The sequence below is a fragment of the Necator americanus genome, chromosome III (assembly GCF_031761385.1).
Source record: "Necator americanus strain Aroian chromosome III, whole genome shotgun sequence".
In the NCBI taxonomy this organism is placed as follows: Eukaryota; Metazoa; Nematoda; class Chromadorea; order Rhabditida; family Ancylostomatidae; genus Necator; species Necator americanus.
In genome coordinates, this window is record NC_087373.1 from 5,704,513 (window position 1) to 5,725,730 (window position 21,218).

General features: G+C 38.9%; 1 protein-coding gene across 3 annotated transcripts; it reads left to right on the forward strand.

Moving 5' to 3' along the window:
- Positions 1-562: 562 nt before the first annotated feature.
- RB195_008693 (uncharacterized protein) lies at positions 563-20,042 on the forward strand (the record flags this gene model as incomplete). 3 transcript variants are annotated; one of them, XM_064195318.1, is made up of 22 exons in its annotated part: positions 563-704; positions 777-910; positions 981-1,037; positions 2,944-3,026; positions 3,574-3,686; positions 5,251-5,359; positions 6,469-6,545; positions 6,633-6,697; positions 6,998-7,057; positions 7,918-8,023; positions 8,425-8,574; positions 8,641-8,736; positions 10,561-10,661; positions 10,763-10,861; positions 14,903-15,015; positions 15,248-15,379; positions 15,748-15,897; positions 16,054-16,108; positions 17,160-17,300; positions 18,855-18,937; positions 19,010-19,106; positions 19,836-20,042. In XM_064195318.1, the coding sequence occupies 22 exons, from the start codon at positions 563-565 to the stop codon at positions 20,040-20,042; spliced, it is 2,370 nt and encodes a 789-aa protein (XP_064046463.1). The 3 variants fall into 3 exon arrangements, with proteins under 3 accessions (XP_064046463.1, XP_013307724.1, XP_064046464.1); XM_064195319.1 differs by lacking the exons at positions 563-704; positions 777-910; positions 981-1,037; ... (10 more) ...; positions 19,010-19,106; positions 19,836-20,042 and adding exons at positions 3,884-3,968; positions 11,710-11,852; XM_013452270.2 differs by lacking the exons at positions 3,574-3,686; positions 5,251-5,359; positions 6,469-6,545; ... (13 more) ...; positions 19,010-19,106; positions 19,836-20,042 and having other exon boundaries at positions 2,944-3,030.
- Between the last annotated feature and the right edge of the window lie 1,176 nt (positions 20,043-21,218).

Here is a 21,218-nt window from a genome sequence, read left to right on the forward strand (position 1 = left end):
TCTTTCATGCCGATACTCGACATATGTAATATTTTTGATTCAATCAAACTTAAAACCAAAATTTGTGTGACTTTTCTCTGTCTTCTTCTTTTGCTCTTCTTCTTAGATGTTGTTTTGGCATTTCCGGATAATACACCAGTTTTCGAATGTGTTTCTTCGAGCATTTCCCTCTTGTTTATCTTCCACAACTCGTTCTATGTACTCTGTAGAAGGTTCGCTTTTACACTTTCACATTTCAAGGTCATTTTGTAATTTTTAGGTTTGTTTGTTTTTTTGTTGTTATTTTTAGAAGAAAGATGTCTATCTCATGATAATTGGAAAACATTTAAATTGTAATATAATAAATAATAATAATAAATAATAATAATAGTAAAGTACGTGAAAAATATAGTTTTTTTTTGAGGTGAGGAAAATTAAACAGATTCAGTGGCAATCTATGCAATTTTTGCGTGGACAATTCGCTCTTCTTTTTATCTAACTTTTCTTACTTGAAACTCTCCTCTCTTGTACGATTTAAATTCGATACAGTCCTTAGCGGAGGCATTATTCAACGTTTTACAGTATGTTACCCCTGCTTCTTCTCTGCCTCGTTCCTCTTGCCGCTGGTTTGGGCCGTACTCAAGCTGTTGGGGTTCGTGGAATTTTGATTTGTAACGATAAACCAGCCTCGGATGTCGAAGTGAAGCTTTACGATGAGGATAAATGTGAGTGATCAAAAGCTACGTCAGTAAATTATTGTATTTTTTTCTATGCACCCGAGCAGAAAAGTGTTACAGTAAGCCCGGACGAGTTGATGGCCGCCGGTAAGACGGACAGCAGGGGACATTTCGAGATCAAGGGACATGCGGCTGAGTTCACCTCAATCGAGCCGAAATTGAATATTTATCATGATTGCGATGATGGAATCAAGGTAAATTCACATAGTAGGCAGTTTTGGGCAGCTTATGATGCTTCACCACTCATTTTATCTCTGATTTTAGCCCTGTCAACGTAAACTCTCCATTCACATCCCGGATGACTACATTAGCAGTGGAGAGGTTAGTTTTTTTTTTTGTTCAAGGAAAAAATGTGGTTTGGTGGGAACTCAATGGCGCCCCGACTTATTCCCCATCGCTCTAACTTACTTTTTTCTCTTAGTAATTTTAGTTTACATGTCATAGATCCTCTAGGACTAATGCTTAGGCCTTGAGGCCCCCAAAGACTTCGAGAAATTACTTACTTTTACTTTATTTATTATATTTATATTTACTTCGAGAAATAAGCGCGCCACTGAGTGCCCTCCCCCCCAAAGAAATTTTAATCTTTGTTCTATACAATCGTATATGCTATAGTTCAGATGTTTTCGTGCCTTGAAATCTCAGCTTCTGTCTATTTTTTCTACTTCTGTACCTGCGAGGTTTCTAGATGGGACCTTCATTTTCCTACAGCTGAAGTTTTGGGTTTTTCCCGTCTTTAGAGCCGTAGTGTTCCATCCGATGATTAGACTCATTCGTTGGTACCCTGAGCAGCAAGCGACAAGTACGTGCTACCACCGAATGCACATCCGGTAGAATACTACGTCCCTTAGGACGGGTAAAAAGGCCAGAACTTCAGATTAAGGTAAATAAAGGTGGTTCCATCTAAAAACTTTTAGGGAACACTAATAGAATTGTACTTTTAGACAATTTTGCAGTGTCAACATAAGGTTCTCTTCCGTACTTAAGGTCTAACTGCGTTGCTCAGCAGCACGTGATCATAACAATAACCACGTGAAACACCCTTTAGCCTCCTAGTTTTCAACGAAACAGCTGCTCTATTGCAAATATTTTGAATTCGTAGCTATATATTGTTTTGTTGTCAATATGTATTTATCGCTTTATAACAATAGTAGGTTCCATAGTAGCAGGTATTTTATAGTTTTTTGCATAGAATAGTATTTTTAACCTTTTAAAGACCAAATAGTACAGTATATAGTTTATAGTATAGTATTTTTAACCTTTTGAAGACCGAATCGCAACCTAACAGTAATAGCCCACGCTTTTTGGGACAATTCGGCTTACCGATGAACCGCACTTACTTTTCGGCGATTATTTTTCATAATTTCCTGATTTTTCTAGGAATACATCTTCTAGGAGTACTTTTTGGGATTTTTTCATACTTAATGGGTATAATATCTTCAAATATAATACGAATATAGTACACGATAATACTACGAATATTTCATTTCACGTTAGCAAATTATTCTGCGTTAATTGGTGTTGAGAAACGCAAGAAAAACCTACGCTTCGAATTATGTTTTCTAATTTTTACGATATGGAAGAATTATATGTGGTTGTAAAATTAAGTATAACAACTCTCTAAATGTAGTACTGACACGTTAAGGTAGAGGATCATCCGATTTCAATCAATTTTCAATCAATGATCATATCGTGAATGGTTAAAAGTCTGGACTGGATTGCTCCACGCTCCAGATACACAAAAAAACTGAGTTGTAACCAATTTGTTTAAAGAAAAATGGCTTGGAAACTTAAGTTTCCGGTGGTCTGTAGAGCGTCTTTACATGTTAAGTTATTTAATATCCATGAAATGTTTGTCTCCCTTAAATGCATCACCCTACGAATCTGAGGTGGTAGGGGTCTCAGGTGGGTTATCTGACGCTGACGCGCTCCAGTAGAACTCGTTGTAGAAAATAACGCCCCGAAACGCTCGAACCCGCATCTTCCGGGCCGTTTTTTTTTACGGTGATTAGGAACTCCTAACTAACTACTCCTAATCTACGACCTCGTATGAAACCCGCACCACCTCAGTGTCGTGAGGTGATCCCTTTAATTAGTGCAAGGGTAGTTGTTTATTTTACTGTAAGCGAACGCACTAAACATAAATGTGGATAGGAATGAGATGTGAAGAACGGGTTCATCTTTGGTCACATTATAGAAATTAACAATTTTGATTATCTTTTTTCAGGAACCCAAGAAGATTTTCGATTTTGGCACCTTCCAACTGGCCGGAAAATACGCTGGAGAAACCAGAGATTGTCTACATCGGGTGTAATCGATCGACATTGATTTTATAACATACATTTCTTCTAATTTTAGGCTACAATAAATGTTCATGCTCTGATGTAGATCGTTTTATCCAAGTGTAGATTGAAAATTTTGTTTCTTTTTTTTTTGCTTTAGTTCTTTTTCATAAACAAGAGAACTCAGAGGCAAGTCAGTATACTGTCGAACAGTATTATTAGATTTCTCTGATTTCAGGATTCTGGATTTGGAATGATTCGCAGTGACAAATTGTATTATTGTAGACTATCATTTCAAAACACGAATTTCTTTCTAATCTACTGTTTTTCAAGAACAAAAAAAGCTATTGTTTTCACAGACCAGCACATATATTTGTGTTTGGTCAGCAAAGGAAAAATCTTACAGACGAGAATATTCTAGAACATTTTAGATAAGGATGTGACGTCCTCCTCACTGGACGCTGATGTAAATCCTCACGTTGACTCATTAATTATACAAAAGTGTTGTAGATTTTTTATTGATTCATTCACGGTGTCTTTTCCCAATGAAAATGCTTAGTCATCGAAACGTACAGGTGTGCAAATACCGTACCACCACCGTTCATATGTGCTCACAGCCGAGACCATCGTACACTTCATCAGTTCACGTCTGTAATGTGGTTTAGTGTCGTTTTATATGCTTTTATAGGTATGTTCCTCGCTAAATTATTTTTCGTAGCGGTTTTTCTGCTTTGTGCAGCGTCACAGAGTTCTAATTAATTTTAACAATTCTATTTACCTTTAGAGTTGCTTTTTAATTTGGTAAATTACTACAGCATTCATCAGATTCTTGTTTCTAAGAGAGTAGAGGGCCCTGGATCTCCTCATTATTAATCACACCAGGAAATGAAACGAGAAGAGTTGCAGGACCTACCAGAACAGCGCGTTACCTACGGTGAAACGAAAATCGATGTTTTTCAACTAAGCAATGGTAGGAGCTTTAAATGAGTTTAAAGCTTTCTGGATTTAACCAAAATTAGTAGGTTTTCAAGATTGTCACCGAGTTTTCCTTCAAGCATTTCTTTCCGCTTAACTTAGTAATCAAACTCTTGCTGAATCAGACAGAAAAGTAGTGAAATATTTGTAGAATTTCAAAAAATTTCTGTGAAAGTGTCTGTGCAATTCTACAATAATAATTCTACAAAAAATTCAACAATAATTCTACGAAAAATACTGTAGAAACACATTTGTGCCTTAGGAGGTGGTAGACAAAGCAAAATTCCCAACCAATATTGGATGACGTCAAAATAGATAGCAGGTAATTGTTAGACACATTGTGTGCAAGAAAGGGTCACTTCAAATTTTCTTAGAAGTTTCCACTGCCGCCTTTGATCAGCCAATTATAGCGAGGCTACGCTCCGCCCCTAATATGAAGTGTGTTGCTTGCGAGTGTGTGCGAACACAAAGCATTTGAGCGCTCGGCGACGGTATTGTATTAATTAAAGGTTCAACCATACAATCAATCGGTTTCGTACAGAATTCAATCGTATTTTTTTCAGCTGATAGCGAACAATAATTTACTACATCGAAAACGTATGTGATGTATGTATGTGTGTTTTCGAATTTATCGATCCATCGACCATGTGTGCCAGCAATAGTCTATGCAAACAAAATCACGTTACTGTATTTTCACACTGTATGTTCAATCTATACTGTACTTCCTGTACTGTCCTGTGTCTGTATTCCGTACATTTTTGCACTTTGAAGCCAATTTGATTATAGTTGGAAGCAAAACACATTTGTGCACACCTTCGAAGAGTGGTTTTTAGAGGGAGGGGCGGGTCAGTGATGTTATGATTGGTTGGTTTTTTCTTCCCACCCCCAATGTGCTTTTCAAATTGCAATGGATGTGTGTTGGGGTTTTGCGGTACAAGTTGCCGCGAAAAACGGTAAAGGCGGGAAGGCGACGCGGTGTTGAGGTGATCACAGTATTATTATCCTAGCTCCTTACCTTATTAAGTCCTTAAAAACAAATGAGAGATGAATAATAATAAAATAGTAGTAGTAATTAATAAAAAAAGTAAAATCTAACAACAGCCGCTAAATTGGCGCAGATCAAGATCATAGCAAGTTTATTACGGAATTTATACACATCGTTCGTCGCTCGTACTAGAAAATAGCTCCTAAAAGATTCTGAATCTGTGAGAATCACCACTTAGAGATTCTCTGAAGTGATGAGTCCCTCTAAGCAACTAATTGATGGATTTATTTAGCATACTACGTAAGCGCAGAGCTACAATGTCCACAAAATACGTTGTCATTCGATTTGGAGCCATGCGATCCACGAAGGCGATCGCAATGTCCAAGCGGATTCACTTGCAGGTATGCAACAACAGTTTTTTTTCCAATCCGAGGTGATTAGAGGGAAAACAATTCTCTGCTTTTGTATGCTCACTTCATTGCTTTTTGTAAATTTTAAAAGCAAACAGGTCACGAGTTCATTTGACGCTCCTGGTTAAAGTTGATCTGCTCTGCTCAGTCATAGTTTTCTGGAAACCTGGAAGATACACGATCAAATTGAGGGCAACATACTCAGTCTTTTACAGAAACAGAAAAATGCAACGAATCAGAATGCGTTGCCAGATGTGTTATTTAAATCTTAGCACATATCATTGCGCATATATTTATTTGTTTGAATATTTGTTAGTGCTGATTTTTTTTGATATTTTTCCGAAAAATCGATCGATATTATGAGTGAAAAATTTCACAAGTGACTCTAGGTTGCGCCAACACAAATATTTTTATGTTTTTCTCGTTTTCTTAGGGCTACATATAGGGGGAAGTCGAGTGCTGCATAGAATGCTTGACTTTTTGTTTACGATATTTTGAAAGAATTTGAGCCAAGAATGTATTCTGCAGAATTAGACTTTTTGTAACAATGGTGTAGCCATTAAAAGAGCTAAATCCTCTATAGTAAAGAAAAACTGGTCAGTGCTGAGAAAATATTTTTATAAAATCCAGCGAAATCAAAAAAAAAACCAGAGAACAAGGAAGGAGATGTTTAATTTCGCTTAGATATAAACGGAAATAAACAACGAAATAATAAATTTAGAACTAAATAGAATAGATATGTGTAGAACTCTGGTTACATTTTTTCGACCAACTTTTGACCAACTTGTGGTCCAGGCCACTTTTTGACATGTGATTTCAAAGATGCAATTTTTAAATAATACGGATTTCTTCTCTTTATCAATTATCATTTATCGCCGTCATTTGATTACTGTTCGGGTAATCACGTCGTTTTTGGTGGTTATTCCTGAAGAAAACGGTAATGATACTGTATAGTTTTGCACGGTATTCTTTTCTGGTTCTATTTGCAGAGAGATTTTGCAGATACAACAAGAAAAACGCTTGGGATTTTGTAGCAATCTTGCTTGTGCAGTAATATTCAGCATGATCCCCTTTCATGATATCTTTATCCACGATTTCAGGAAAAGTGAAGACATGGAACGTCGATTAACGGATGTTTTTCTGTGCTGTGAAACAATTTCAATGACTATAATGGACTGTGAGTCCTGTGGCATTTCTGTATTTTCTTCTCTACTGTTTCTTAGATATAACTCCTGCCTTTAAAATTTTAATTTATAAATTTCAGGGTTCATGGAGCTCTTACTTTCGCCCCAGGTATTTCCACAGGCGCCTCTTGCTGGGCTCAATTCGGTGAGTTCGGAGAAACACAATATAGCAAAATAATAACAATAATCATATAATAATATAATAATGTAATAAATAGTAATAAATATAAATTTATAAAGTATAAATAAAATAAATAAGTAATAATAAATACAAATATATAAGATATAAATAAATAAAAGTAAATAAATAGTTAGTAGATATACAGATGATAATATATACGAATGTATAAAATATAAATGAAATATATAGGTAATAATAATAATAAGATGTAATAATTATGACACTCATGATTCCTGTCATATACTATGTCTGCCAATTTTTCAGATTGAAATGGTTCCACTTGACGCCAGCACCGCTTTTCCTATTGTGCACACTGGAGATGAGGTACGAATCAATGTAATATTCGTTTTATCAGTCACGGATGTGCTTTTTTACATCGTTTTATATTTATCGGCAACATTCGGATGATTTCTCTGTGTTTTGGAGGGTTTTTTGAAGTTATTGCTAGCTGATGCGAGCAATAACTTCAAATCCCCCCCCCCCTTTTATATCTAAGGCCTGCTCATACTCTGATAACTCTACAGCTTCTAGATATCTGATTTTCCTCATTAAATCTGAATGGGACGGTGTAGCGCTGTCGGTAACAAATTTCGGTGTGACTGCAGCGTGATCGATCAGAGGTTCTGCGTTGCGTTCTTACTCTTGGAGGCTCTTCTCTTTTTCTCTCAGTATGCTTTGCCGGGCGGGTGTAGTGTAGTGGTTAGAGGTTCCGCTTCCTACACGATCGATCGAGGGTTCGAATCCGCCCTAGTGCTCACCAAGTGCTTTCATCTCTCCGTGGTCGATAAATTGGTACCAGACTCGTCTGGGAGGATAAAAACACTAACTTGACACATCGGCTAGCCTCCGCAAGGCATTATATGGGCCAGTTACACGTTCGTGAACCTCAAACGATTCTGAATTGAGGTGAACGTGGTGGTGCGGGTCCTAAGCGGATTGATTAACGTCGGAAACTTTATCCTTTATTCTTTAAGTCGGAATGGGTTTGAGTACTAAATATTAGGCCGTAGTCGTATACGAAACTGATTCCTACTCGTTGTATTCGGCTTGTGTCTTTTCACTACGTATTGTAGTGAAAAGAGCAGTACTTTCACTATGTATTTACTGTGGTTATTTTGGAATTTATCCTTGTTACATACTTCTTGGCATTAATAAACAAATAGATAAATAAATAAATAATTCAGGTGGTCATACTCACTTATCCGAACTACGTCAGAGCAATGGTTCAAAACGTTGAATTCATGCTTCCACCACCTCAAGGCGGTTTCTTACACATTATGACCATAATAGGTATGCGTGCTGATATCTGATACTGTAGTGGATTTTCAAAGATTCTCCCTGTTTTGAAGTGTTTTAAAAAGTATCCAGAAAGGGTACGATTGTAGATTAGAGTAGGAAAAAAAACTATTTTCGCTTTCTTCTTATGAAAACGAGAGCAGAAAGACATTTACGGTTAGCATTTCCAAAAGAATGGATTTCCATGAACGTTTTTTTGTTCGTCCACGACCCCCATGAATTTCTGAAGATGAGTATCTGGTCTTCAGTTCCTTGGAATAAATTATTTTATTATAATTGCTATATATATATATATATATACTTTTATTTTATTCACTTTTTCTTATATATATGTATATTTATTTATAATTATTCGAAGATTCGGAGATAAATAATTAATTATTCGTTTATTTTAGATCCATCAACAAAACCTTTCGCCGTGTTCTTCACATTTAATCTTCCCTCAACTGGATACGTACGTTTACCTGTTCCGGATATGCTGCAGGGAATGAGCGGTCGCATATCGTATTTCGATAACAACACTGCACTAGTGAAGCAGAATTCATGTGAGAGCTCACAGTTCGTTCTATGATTGATTGTTATCGATCGGTACACTTGGATAGAAGCTTCAGATCGCGCTCAATATGTGGTTTTGGTTTATCGTACAAACACTCCAGTGAACATAGGAAATTCAAATCTGGGGATCAGCTCGGATCAAATAACAGCTGGTGAGTCCGACTATTGGGAGTCTAAGAAAAAATGATGATTCATTCTTAAAATCATTGAAAATATCCTCCAAAATTAGTCAAAGTCGCGAAATCTTAGTACATTTCTTCTTCCAGAAAGATACCGCATGCTGTATCCTTCTTTTCTTTGCATTTCTCTTCTTTTTTCTTGGCAAAGAAGTGGAGATCACCAAAGACTTTGCGCTTTTTCTTGTTACATTGCGTCACCTTAAGAACGTAACTTTCCTAATTGATATCTGTTCATCCATTGTTTAAAGTCGTTGTTCGAATTGAATACCATGTGACGTTATAACACCTTACTTGGACTGGATTCTTACCATACATGATATTCAATCATCGCCATTCAATCTTGCTCTAAGGTAAGGGAATTCGCGACAAAAGGTAAAGATTGAGTTGTAGATTTCGCGGATAAGGGTGGCTCCGCTCATCTCTTCCTAATCGTCGTAAAAAAAATAGCGTGCTAACTAACTTAGCTCCTACGAGGCACTAAGGAACTCGTAAGAACTAAGGCAGTTCTCACGTTGGAACGCTCCCCTCTATGTGCATATTCCTGTTCAAATAGCAGCCTATTTATTGGTTTCACTGGAAACGGCTAATAAGAAGACATCACTGATCTTCCACCGTTCGTACTCGGATGCTGCACGTGCACAATACTGGTGCATTACAGATGAAATCGTAAGAAACGTTGTGTTCTACGTCATTTCTCTACAATGTCTAGAGAGAGGTGAGCGGAATCATCCCGGATACCGAAAATCTACAACCTCATCTCTAGCTTTTCCCGCGGATTTCTTCACCAGATTCGTGGAATGCTGATTTTGAAGGCAGTGGTGTATCACGAAACTGATATAAAGTGGAAAACTTATGGAAAATATGTACTTTGGGGTGAGAGATTCCAATAGTGCTTCACTTAATTCCTCTTCGTAGTCCTGAAAAATGGCGTGGAAACGGCGCTTGTTGCCACGAGGTACATAGGGTTAGAGCGCGCCTCTATGTAGACGTTCCGGTTCCCTTCAGCAGCCTATACACTGGTTTCACATGAATAGACTGGTGAGAGGACCTCATTGATTTTCGATCGCTCAGTAGTGCACGCGGCGCGGCGCGGCGCGTGTCCGAGTATGAAGCGCTGTTTTCTCACGCTGTTTTTTTTTCAGTGTGATTAGGGGAATTGAGAGTGGTCATACTCGTACTCGCAATCTACTCCTCAAACTCTATATAGGAACTCTTAGAGACTTCAAAGTAGTCATTTTCATGTTAGTCTCCCTTTGACGATGCTGAATTGTAGTTGAACGTGTAGGAACATCCCCGATAAAGTGCAGGGCCCTACACTTTATTTTCCAACGTTGCTCCATAGATCATGCTGTTGCGCTTCACCATATAAGATTGTTTCGCTCATATATGAGGTCATTGCCTAGCATATAGAGAGTTTCACATTGAGTTGGAAACAGCATTTTTTCGAATCTTCGATACTTTTTTGCCGCAGTAAAAAGTGGGGCTATTTTGTGCGTATCGAAGTTATCGTAGCGAAAACATGAGAAACTTTCTTACTAATCAAAAAAAAAACCTAACGGATCAGAACTATCAGAATGTTCCGATTCCCCTACGAAGCAACTCTTTACACGCTTTTGCGAATGACTACGAAAAGAAGGTGGATTAGATTTTTGGGAGCGGTAAGGAGTTGTTTACTCAAGTAATTTCTCAATAACTAGTTCACTTATAGCCAGCCCTTCATTTTTTTTATTCCCTTTAATTTTGCTATGCCTGGTCAACACCACTTTTTTCCGGATTTTGATGATTTTTGATTTGCAGGTCTAAATTTTATGAATGGCTGCACTGACGTGCAATGCCTTATCTCCAGCACGACTCTTGGAAAAGAACTCGGACAACCGATTGCGGGAAGCGTGTTCCATGTGCGTGAATCTGATTACGAGAACTTATTTGCACGCTACATTATTTACAGTAACCATGAAATTTTGTTTTTTCCCCCCACATAATTGCTATTTTCTCCTAGGTCACAACTAAACAAACGATGTTCCAAACAGTTGAAATCACTACTGATCATCTAACACAAGCAGCAAGCACATTAATTGGACAATTGTCGATAGTTCTTGTGATTTTCTTGTTTATTTAATTTTTTTTTCTGCTGTGAATAAAAGCTGGATGAATCCAGCGTTATATACGTAATTTCTTCAAAAGAACTCTTGCACGGATTAAGAACACTTCGTGTCGATCTCTGTCTTCAATGGATTGATCGAGAAAATAATGATTCTACAATTTGGGGGAAAAAAAGGCGGAAATCTATTCTTTATCCCTATGTGCTCAAGGATTGTACCTGACTCTATATTTAAAATTAGAATTTAAATTACAAACAAAATTGCTAAAATTGCTCATAATAAGATAAAATAGCTCCAAAACTGCTCACAATAAGCGAAATTCACGTCCGGATAACAAGGAAGGTGATTCCATGAGTTTCGATTTCCTGTATGCAGCGAGCGGTGACGAACACGCAGGAGAAACGATTAGATCACTATGTGTTCGAGTTAAAGTACACGTGAACGGCAAGGGGAAATCACGTGACCCCACGGCGTTAGGTTGCCGTAGGGTGCAGCCAGCTCAGGTAGCGGAGAAGATTTGGAAGTTATGGAGTCTTGGATATTGGCACGTGACCCTAGTAATGCAGCACGGAAGGCTCGGCAAGAGTCTTGGATTGACTCCAAGAACCTAAAGATAAATCCCAAAGTGGAATGCCACTGTGTTACGGGGGAACTTGTCCCCCTTTTTAAGCTTATTATTTGACTATTTGATCGTATTTTAGGGTCATTTATTTATTACTGCGGTTATTTTTTTAATTTTTATTTTAAGGTTGTTTAGGGAAAGGTGGGAAGTCGTTCCCCTTTTAAAGTTACTATTTGATGCCCCCATATTCAAAGTTCCCATTTAATATTTTTTTGTTTTAAGGTTATTTATTATTATTATTATTATTATTATTATTATTATTATTATTATTATTATTATTATTATTATTATTATTGTTCTATTTGACTACGCTAGTTACCCCACCACGGGTATCACGTTTCGGGAAGAAAGTCTTCCGATCCTGAGATACAATCAACACTTCTACTTATAGCTACGAGATCCAACAGTAAACTTAGAATTTTATTTGTTGAGTGGATAGGGAGTTTGGTCGGACAAATTACGTTCGATTTCTTCCTTTCAGGCTTTGAAGGAGGCGAACTGACCGAAGCGTTATCCAGGAATAAATGATCATAACAACTCGTGTCCGGCTCAACTTAAGAACACAAATACTGGATCGTAATCTGCTAAAACTTAGAATTTTGGCAGAAATTTATCGATGAAAAATCAGTTGCAACAAACACTAAAGTTACGTTGTGACAAGTCTTTTTTATTCTAAAAAATAAATCTGAACAGGAGAAATTCTCAAATGCAGGTGGTGTTAAAATTTAAGTTGGCTGAGAATGTTTGATTTTTAAGTGGTACTTCTGTATGAATGATCTAAAATTCTCCAATCTCCAAACCATCGACATTAAAATCCACGATCTAGTATGCGTCCACCTTTTTCTTCTGTGCGCTGTAAACATTTAACGTTTACAAAAATGTCACATCGGAGAACTGACAGGTATATACATATGTGTGTTGAAGTTCTGATAAAATTCATCTTGTGTGTCGTTTGGGTCCCACATCTAATAGATATTTTTAAATACTTGGATGAAACGAAGCTGGTTCCTCCCACGGAGACCTTCCATTCGCGTTTTTCCTGGAAGTTTTTTTCGTGCAATTTTGCGTATTGTTCCACTCTCAATATGCTTACGTTATGCAGCATTTTCTGATAGCAGCAGCATCGCGTTATCGAGTAATTCCGTCGCAAGCCATTGTTTGATGCGTGTTACCACCAAACACTAACAAACTTGGCCTGCTGTTATCCGGGTTTCTCGATCATTTACATTTTTCAACACAGTCTACAGTTGTCCACAAATTCCTGTGCTTATTTTCGTTCTCTCATTGCTTTACACCTTTTTTCTCGCTGTAATTTCTTCGTAAATAATGGCGTTTAAGTGATTTTATCAAAGTCACATAGCAGCTGGATCGTTTGGTGCAATATTTTATGAATCACACACGAATTTCTCCCCATAGAACTGATGGCTACAGTAATCTTTGCCTCAGACCAGTCTTTGTAGTGACAGGTCGATGGTTACAACACCGCTACTAACCTCTGTCCCAAAATCCAACGTAAACCGCCGGAAATGGGCAAAATTCTTGGAAATGGGGGAAATTCCATGGAAATATATCCGCGGGATATATGCGGCCAATGACAGGATTGCGGGGTGTGGTGGAAGTAATTAAGGAAGATTGGGGAAACTTTGCCTGTTTTAAGGATACACACTTCTCAAAACTACGCTCTCTTGAGGAATATTTGAAATCAGTAGGTGATTTGCTTTCGAGCAGTATTTTCGAGATCTAATTTTGCCCACTCACAAGAATTCTGACGGTTCGCGACGGATTAATCCGTCGGCGACGGGTTTTTGAGACCCAAGTTAGTGACGGTGTTATAGGTCCCCACCGGGGATTATCTGTATTTCTCAGAACTTCTGACCAGATTATGGTAACTTTGTACCTGAATAGTTACAGTTTAATGACAGTTCTAATAAAATAATAGGAAAGAATAGATTAGTCGATTGATTTAAAGGCATCACCCCAAATCTCGAATCCGAGACGGTACGGATTTCAGGTGGAGTATTCGTATACAGGATGGGAGACTACGGAGAGGGGGTGATTCCGTCCATTTCTTCCTAATTGCCGTAAAAACGGCCCGGAAGATGCGGCGCTGCACAGGGCTGGCGCGCTCCAATCCTTGTAGAGAATAGCGCGCCGGAACGCTTGAAGCCGTATCTTCCCGGACCGTTTTTTACGGCATTTGGGAAGAAATGGACGGAATCATCCTTCTCTCCATAATCTACGATTTCCTATAAGAATACTCCACCTGAAATTCGTGGAGTGATGCCTTTAATAGAGAAGACTAAGCCTGGCGAACTATGCTCGAATGCCTCGAGCTTTTTCTTCGATTGCTTCTATCCAGAGTTAATTATATACGTCCAGATGAAGCCCACCATAAAGTGCGAAGCTAAACATCACGAAGCCAAAGGTACAGGGAATAGTAATACAAGAACGTATTCAATCGAATATTCATAATCAATCAAATATTGCGTTATTGATCGATTCGCCGACAGTCTTTGAGAAGGATTACAGTAGAAATTTATAAACTTCCCCACCACCTTTTTTTGTAGATCTCTGTATTCTCCTCAGTTTCGTTGGAGATATTCCTTCGATAAAGTTGCAACAGTTACATCGCAGCACTCATTTTGTTACTTAGAAAAAAGCTGCGGTTGACAAATTTAGGGAGAAAACGGGAGATCTCAGAAATAATAAACATTGTAATCAAGGTGGACTCTTGAATTGAATTTAAACATACAAATTTGTCCATACTACGCTTGGTGGTAGAAGAAGGAATAAAATTTTGCTGACAAAGGAGAAGAAAAATAGGAAAAAAGGGAAATTAGAGGTAAAAAGAAGAATTCAATAATAATAATAATATAATCTCCTGTTTATAGGTTGAAAAAATTGCAATTTCACGCTGGCTGAACCAGTTTCCGTTTTGTTGTAATCAAATTCAAGTCAGCAGGGATCGGTCAATAACAATCAATATCAGATCACCCAACGACCCTGTAATCAGGGAAGAAAGGATGTTGTCCATCAATCACCAAGTCTACTTTATCTAAAACAAATTTTTGCAACTTGTCGTTAGTCAGATTTAAGCAACAGCGAAGATTGTTAACAAATAAATACCTTTTGTTTTCAAAAATAATAAATTCAGACCACTATTAAAGTTCCTCCAAAACCTCGTTGGCGCCTCAAAAAAAAAACTCAAAAAAAAAAGCCAGCACTTATGTCTATCCAGTTGACCGCAACGCATAACAACCCAAGCACTTCTTTACCAGCGACACAAACTCTTTGTTTTTTGCTGTGCTCGAATCTCACATAAAGGTTATCCTGGCAAAATTGTCGCTGTCTTTTATGTTTCCTTCTGTTTTTTCTTTTCATCTCAACTTTCTAACAGTTCACTTACTAGTTTTAGGACGACTTAAGTATGATGACTGTTGCACTGATTGTGGAGTTCATTTCAACTATCTTATCTCTTCTCTGTTTGCCTATCAACGTTATGTTTGTTTATGTGATCATGAAAGAAAGGTGAGTTATTTTCGGGTTTTCTTTAGGGGAAAATTTTCCCGAAGAAATTCTCTTCAATGAATCTTGAATGATGCATGTCGCGAGCGTTGAAGATCTCTCCTTTTATATGGAAGGGAGAGTTGTCACAGTAAATACAGAATCGTTAGAGGTTTATGAGCGCATGATTAGTCTATACAATGACTTACGGGGGAGGGCCCAATGTTTTCATCCTCGCAGACAAATCTGGTATCAGTTTATGGCCCCGCTGCGGTGAAATGCTTGGCTGGCATCAGGACGATGTCGAACCATCGGTCGATTATGTAGCCACACCCGAACCTCTTACCGACTGCGCTACACCCGTTCTCACAGTAATTATTGTACTTTGGTCAGTAATCAGTATATTTTAGCTTTCTAGTATTTTAAAAACAATAGAAAAGTTAACAGAAAGCAGCAAAATTAGATTTTTGACGAAAACAAATATGAGTTTGACCCCAGCATAAAAGTAAAAATTTTCAAATTTTTTTCGGTGTTAAAAATTTCGATATATCCACTGGAATTGTAACGAAGAAGAATGAAAAGGCAGGATTAGCCGCACAGAGTTGTTTGAAATAGAGTAAAACCCGATTATTATAAGCGAGCAAAAATAAGCGAGATTGAATGGGATTTGAAGTGGTATTTTCCATAAATCAATTTATTGATTTTAACCATCATTAGTTTTTGATTATATTATAACTAATATTTCATTAGTTCCAGCAAAAAACAACACGCTCCATTCTCGTCGTCATTCTTTCGACTTTGCATTCATCTATCAGTGGCCGATATTATGATGACAATATTTGCGACAATCTTCTTTAAATTCCCCATATTTGGTGTTTTTCCGAAAAGTTTCTATGAGGAAAATTGGTCGGTCGTACCAGTTGCGGGTGTAAACTATCTTGGTCATTCACAAGCGATTGGGATTATTTTTATAGCGATTAACAGGCTTGGTTTCTCTTTGGATTTCTTTTTCTCTTTCTCCACTTATTTTCTTCTATTACAAGTTTTAGCCGATATTTTTAGGTTTACAGCCGTTTATTTCCCGGTAAAGCATAAGCAAAGATGGTGGCGTTCGTCGGTGAGTATGAACGTTCCTTAAAACTCGCTTATATCACCTGCCCACTTGGAATGATTATAGCCAATACATAATTGATCGCTCCGCACCGGCTAAATTTAGTGTATTACGAAATTGACATACTACGGAAACACCAGGAAAAACGTAGAGTTTGGTTCCGTAGATCACGGAAGCAAACGTTGCTCTGCTCATCCTCCGCTAATTGTCGCAAAAAGCAGCATAAAAGATGACTTCTCCTCCCAAAAAATCAGTTGCAACGCGCCGCATCCACTTGCGAGCGGTGAAAAATCGATGAGGTCTCCTCATCAGCGTATTCATGTGAAAACAACGAAGAGGCTACTAAGGGGATCGCAGTGTGTGTATGAAAGGGAGGAGAGCGTTCTGGGATGTCTTGCAGGAAATAAAATGGTCCCTACGCCATTTTTAAGGAGAACGCATAGGGGGAATTGGACGGGGTTACGCTCATTTTCGCAATCTACAACCCGAACTCTACGATTTTACTGGGGTTTCGTGACCACCATAATTTTGCGAAACGTTTTCTTTTGATTCCATTCCTTTCTCAGCTTTCTATGTCTTTCGTTCATTCTCAGATCCATTCCTTTCGCATGTCGCCTATTAAGTGGCCGGCAATATGACCAGCTATGCTATTACCTAATCTTTCAACACTCTGTCATTTATGTTCAAACTTTGTAGCCTTCTTCCTGAAATTGACGGTGAGAGTGCTTATACTCGCCTTCTAAATCTCGCTATGTTGACCGCTTACCGTAAACCTACGCCATTTCATTAATTTAGTCTTTTTACTGACTCACTCATCAATCAATTTTTAGTTTCATTTTTTTTAAATGCTCGTGTTTTTTTCTGAATGTCATGCTTTCGGTTTTTAGACAGTCCTCGTAGCTCATTTCTGTAAATCCTTCCTTAGTTCCACGTTTTGCAGTCCATCACTTTTTCTAAATGAAATTCACCGTTCTGGATCAGGTGTAGCTTAGACGATATGTTGATACAGGTGTGAATTCCTCAATAAAAAAAGTTGGTAAAATTCAGAATTTTTCAGGTCATTACTGTATTGATGATCCTCCAGTGGACCATACCGATTCTTTTCATCATTCCGTTGTTCTTCACCGACTTCACCTTTCTTATTGATCGATCGACGGGTTCGGTGACGTTTACAGCGAGGGATGCAGGGTTTCACAAGGTGAGCGAACACTACGGATATATCAATCGATAAACCTCCCTAGGAGCAAACAATAAGCGAAGTTCGCATTTGTGTTGGTTGTTGGGGGAAAAACCTTCACTGTTCCATTGAATAAGCAGTGCAAGCAGGTGTCAACCCACGCAAAGAGCAAGCTTTACCTCCGACAACTGATCTGGGTGTCGCCCACATCGGGAGCATCCTTGGGACGCTTCGGCCAGCGTCGCGGTCCTTGATATCGTCGTCCAGTGCGTCCTTGCTCTGACGGTGTCCGGTGGCTAGGGTTCTCCTCGTGGACTCTAGCCGTCGGCTCTTATGAGCTCAGCCGCAAGGTCGCTCCTCCTCCAATGTCGGGAAGCTTGCCCCTGGAAGAAACGGTTACGGTATCGATGGGCCAGCACGGAAAGCTAATCACTTCCAATTAGTACCATCTACTTACGTACACTTAGAAGTCTGGTTACGGTAATTATGTAAGCGCTCATACTGATCCGACCATGTAAGACATTGAAGCGAACCAAGATCGATAGCGTATGAGATGTTATCAAGTGTTTGCTCAAATTCCAGAACAGGGCCGGGTTACCCGCGACAGAAACGTCACTTCGGTTGCACGTCATGCTGCGAGAATATCGATTCCTGGATGGGGATGATGATTCTCAAAAAAATTGGGACCTCGGGTAAAGGTCCCACCGAAACACCTAGAGCGCAACCGCTTCCACAACGCTCTGCACCACACTTCAGGCTGTTTTGACCCTGCATTTGTACTCGCCTTCGGAAGGAAGTATAAACGCAGTGAAAATAAAATCATGGAGACTTTCTTTTTCCAACGGCGCTCGGAATCCAGTACTATATTCGGGTATTATGACCCTAAAAATTCAAGGAATAAAAGTTTTACTGAATATCCTTCGAAAAATTCTAGAGTATTTGTGAAATCATCTCTCTAAAAATAAGAATAACATTAAACTTTATGGATATATTAGTGATGTCTCCTGCCTATCAATCACTATCCTATCACTTGGGATGCACCAACGCCCACCAATTTTGGTGCAATTCGGAATAGTTGAGGTTTTTGGAACGCGTGAGGACAATTCTGATGCCAGCATTTCGACTTCGGAGGGATCGAAGGCCTGCTTATTTGGCTGTTCAAATCGTCGACGGTGCGCCCACAGCAGATGCGGTCGCCAGAAAAAATTCCGGTATATCCCTGCATATAAAAAATTTTGTGTCTATATCTGCAATTTGTAAACGAAACTGATGAGAACCCATAAATGCGGATAACCTTAGCCTGGATTTTGGAGACGATGCGATGGAGATTTAGAAATTTCGTAGAAATACCGAACTTTTTGTGGATTTTAAGCGAAGTGAGCAAAGTCCTCGAAGCACTAGCACTTTGCAAGCGTTTTGTTTATTCACGTCAACAAACTTATCAGCATTGTGACGCCCTGAGATCATTGTGCTTTTTTCTTCGGAGATACGCTACGATGTAGCGAAATTATAATCATTTCTACCGCTTATCATCAAAAGTCACACATACACACTCCATCCCGATCAATATTTCAGGTGTACTTCGTTGGTCTGGCTATACTTGACGGTGTCGTGATCAATACTATTGTGTCGGCGCTCTATATAGCAATTTTCATAAGGTAATTAAAGTTTGCGGACACAAGTTGCACTTTGTCACCGCTTACCGTAACCACAGCTTTCTTCTGTTCAAGAGTTCAAACTCATGTCGTTGTGCGGAAACCTGGGGAGTTAGCGATGCGATTAGCACTGTCTGCTTTCACTATCTTCATATCGTACTGTACTCTTGGTGTAAGTTCCACTTATTATTTCCTTTTTCTGCAATAATTCATCGGTTTTTTTACTACGGACCAGTTGAACTTTTTTTTTGCGTAATTCGTATGCAACTTGTATAGGTTTTTTTTTTCGCTGTTTAATTCTGCAGTGTTATGGAAGAGGCGTGGTACCAGTTTTACTGCTGATTAACTTTTCAGCTGAATTTTCTGGGGAAAGTGTAGCTGGGGGGCTAGAGGACCCAATAAACTGCGTTCTTACTCTTGGAGGCTCTTCTCTTTTTCTCTTAGTATCTTTTGCCGGGAGGGTGTAGTGTAGTGGTTAGAGGTTCCGCTTCCTACACGATCGATCGAGGGTTCGAACCCGCCGTCGTGCTCACCAAGCCTTTCATCCCTCTGGGGTCGATAAATTGGCACCAGACTCGTCTGGGAGGATAAAAACACTGACTTGACCCATCGGCTAGCCACCGCAAGTCACTGTATAGGCCAACTACACGTTCGTAAACCTCAGGCGATTCTGAATTGAAGTGAACGTAGGGGCGCGGGTCCCAAGCGGATTGATTAACGCCAGAAACTTTATCCTTTATCCTTTTATCTTTGGCCGGGAAAAATGTAGTCGGGGGGTGTGGAGAGTGGAGTGGAGGAAAGTGGAGGAGGGAGGGAGCGACTTCGGCTCATCTTCTCATTGAAGGATCGCATTATATCATTTCTATGAACATGCGCTAATATTATGTCGTTTTTATTCCAGATCTTCTCCGTCCTCGCAGCTATGACACGTCCAGAAGATGCATGGATGTATCGTACCTTATGGTTTGTAGTCAACGATGTTCTCTGTGCCAGTAATGCTCCAGTTTTACTAGCTTTAAACAAACCTATACGAAGTGTATATATGCGAAAAATTGGGATGGAATCTAAGGAAATACACACAAAAGGGTCTTTGCTTAACAATATTTGATATTAGTGAGTTTCTCTTTTTGAACGTTTAGTTGTGAAACTGCGCCGGGATTGCAAGAGGGGCGGCGTCGAAACACAAGACGGCGCGGTTCTAATAACGAGTGAAATATGTGCTTGTCATTCTTCTCTAGCATATTTAAAGGAATCACCCCACGAATCTGAGGTGGTATGGATTTCAGGTGGAGAATTCGTACACGGGATAGTAGATTATGAAGAGGGGTGTGGTTCCGTCCATTTCTTCCTAATTGCCGTGAAAAACGGCCCAAAGATGCGGCGCCGCACAAGGCTGGCGCGCTCCAATCGAACCCGTTGTAGAAAGTAGCGCCCCGGAACTCTCGAAGCCGTATCTTCCGGGCCGTTTTTTTACGACAATTAGGAGGAAATGTACGGAATTATCCCCCTTTCCATAATCTACGATTCTGTACACGAATACTCCACCTGAAACTCGTATCACCTCAGATTCGTGGGGTAATGCCTTTAATTGAATTAGTTGTTTCTAGTAAGGTGGCCGACCAACAGATATTTTATCTTGGTGCATGATCCCCATAGAAAAGTTGTTTCTGAGCTGGGTAGGGTGCAAGGGGAGGGAGAAAAGGCGGTAATCCTTTCAAAAATTGCGAGGAATTTTGCAACATAACTCTTCCCAGAAGTTTTTAGGATGAAGTAGCTTTGACGCATTTCGATAGTGAACTTTGCGTTAGTGATAGTTTGAAATCTCTGAAGTTGAATTTCTCATAACTGGTGAAGTAGTCCGTAGTTTATTATTAATGACCGGAATTTATTTGTGGTGCCTGTCCATAATTGTCATTACATGCTTATTAGTCGATTTATGTCTCTGAATGAGTGCTCTTTGGTTTTCCTTTGATCTCGCTTCAATTAACCTGATCTATTGATCTTTCCAACGGTGAAATAAACCAGAGATTTTTACTCATTTCTCTTTTGTTTCTTTTTTTTTTCGTTCTTCTCTGCCGAGAAGCTCTTCTTCTTTCAAGATTATTGTTAGGTAAGTTGAGTAAGAGGTTAATTGCAGGGAGTCACTTTGGTAATCCTCCATGTCAGTTGTCCTCACTGAACTCGGAAACTATTATTGGTTGTGCTTCTCCTTCGAAATGTAGTATTGAGGGTACAAATAAGTTTTAAGGGCTTTTTATAACCTTGAAGCTGTGCCTACAAAAAT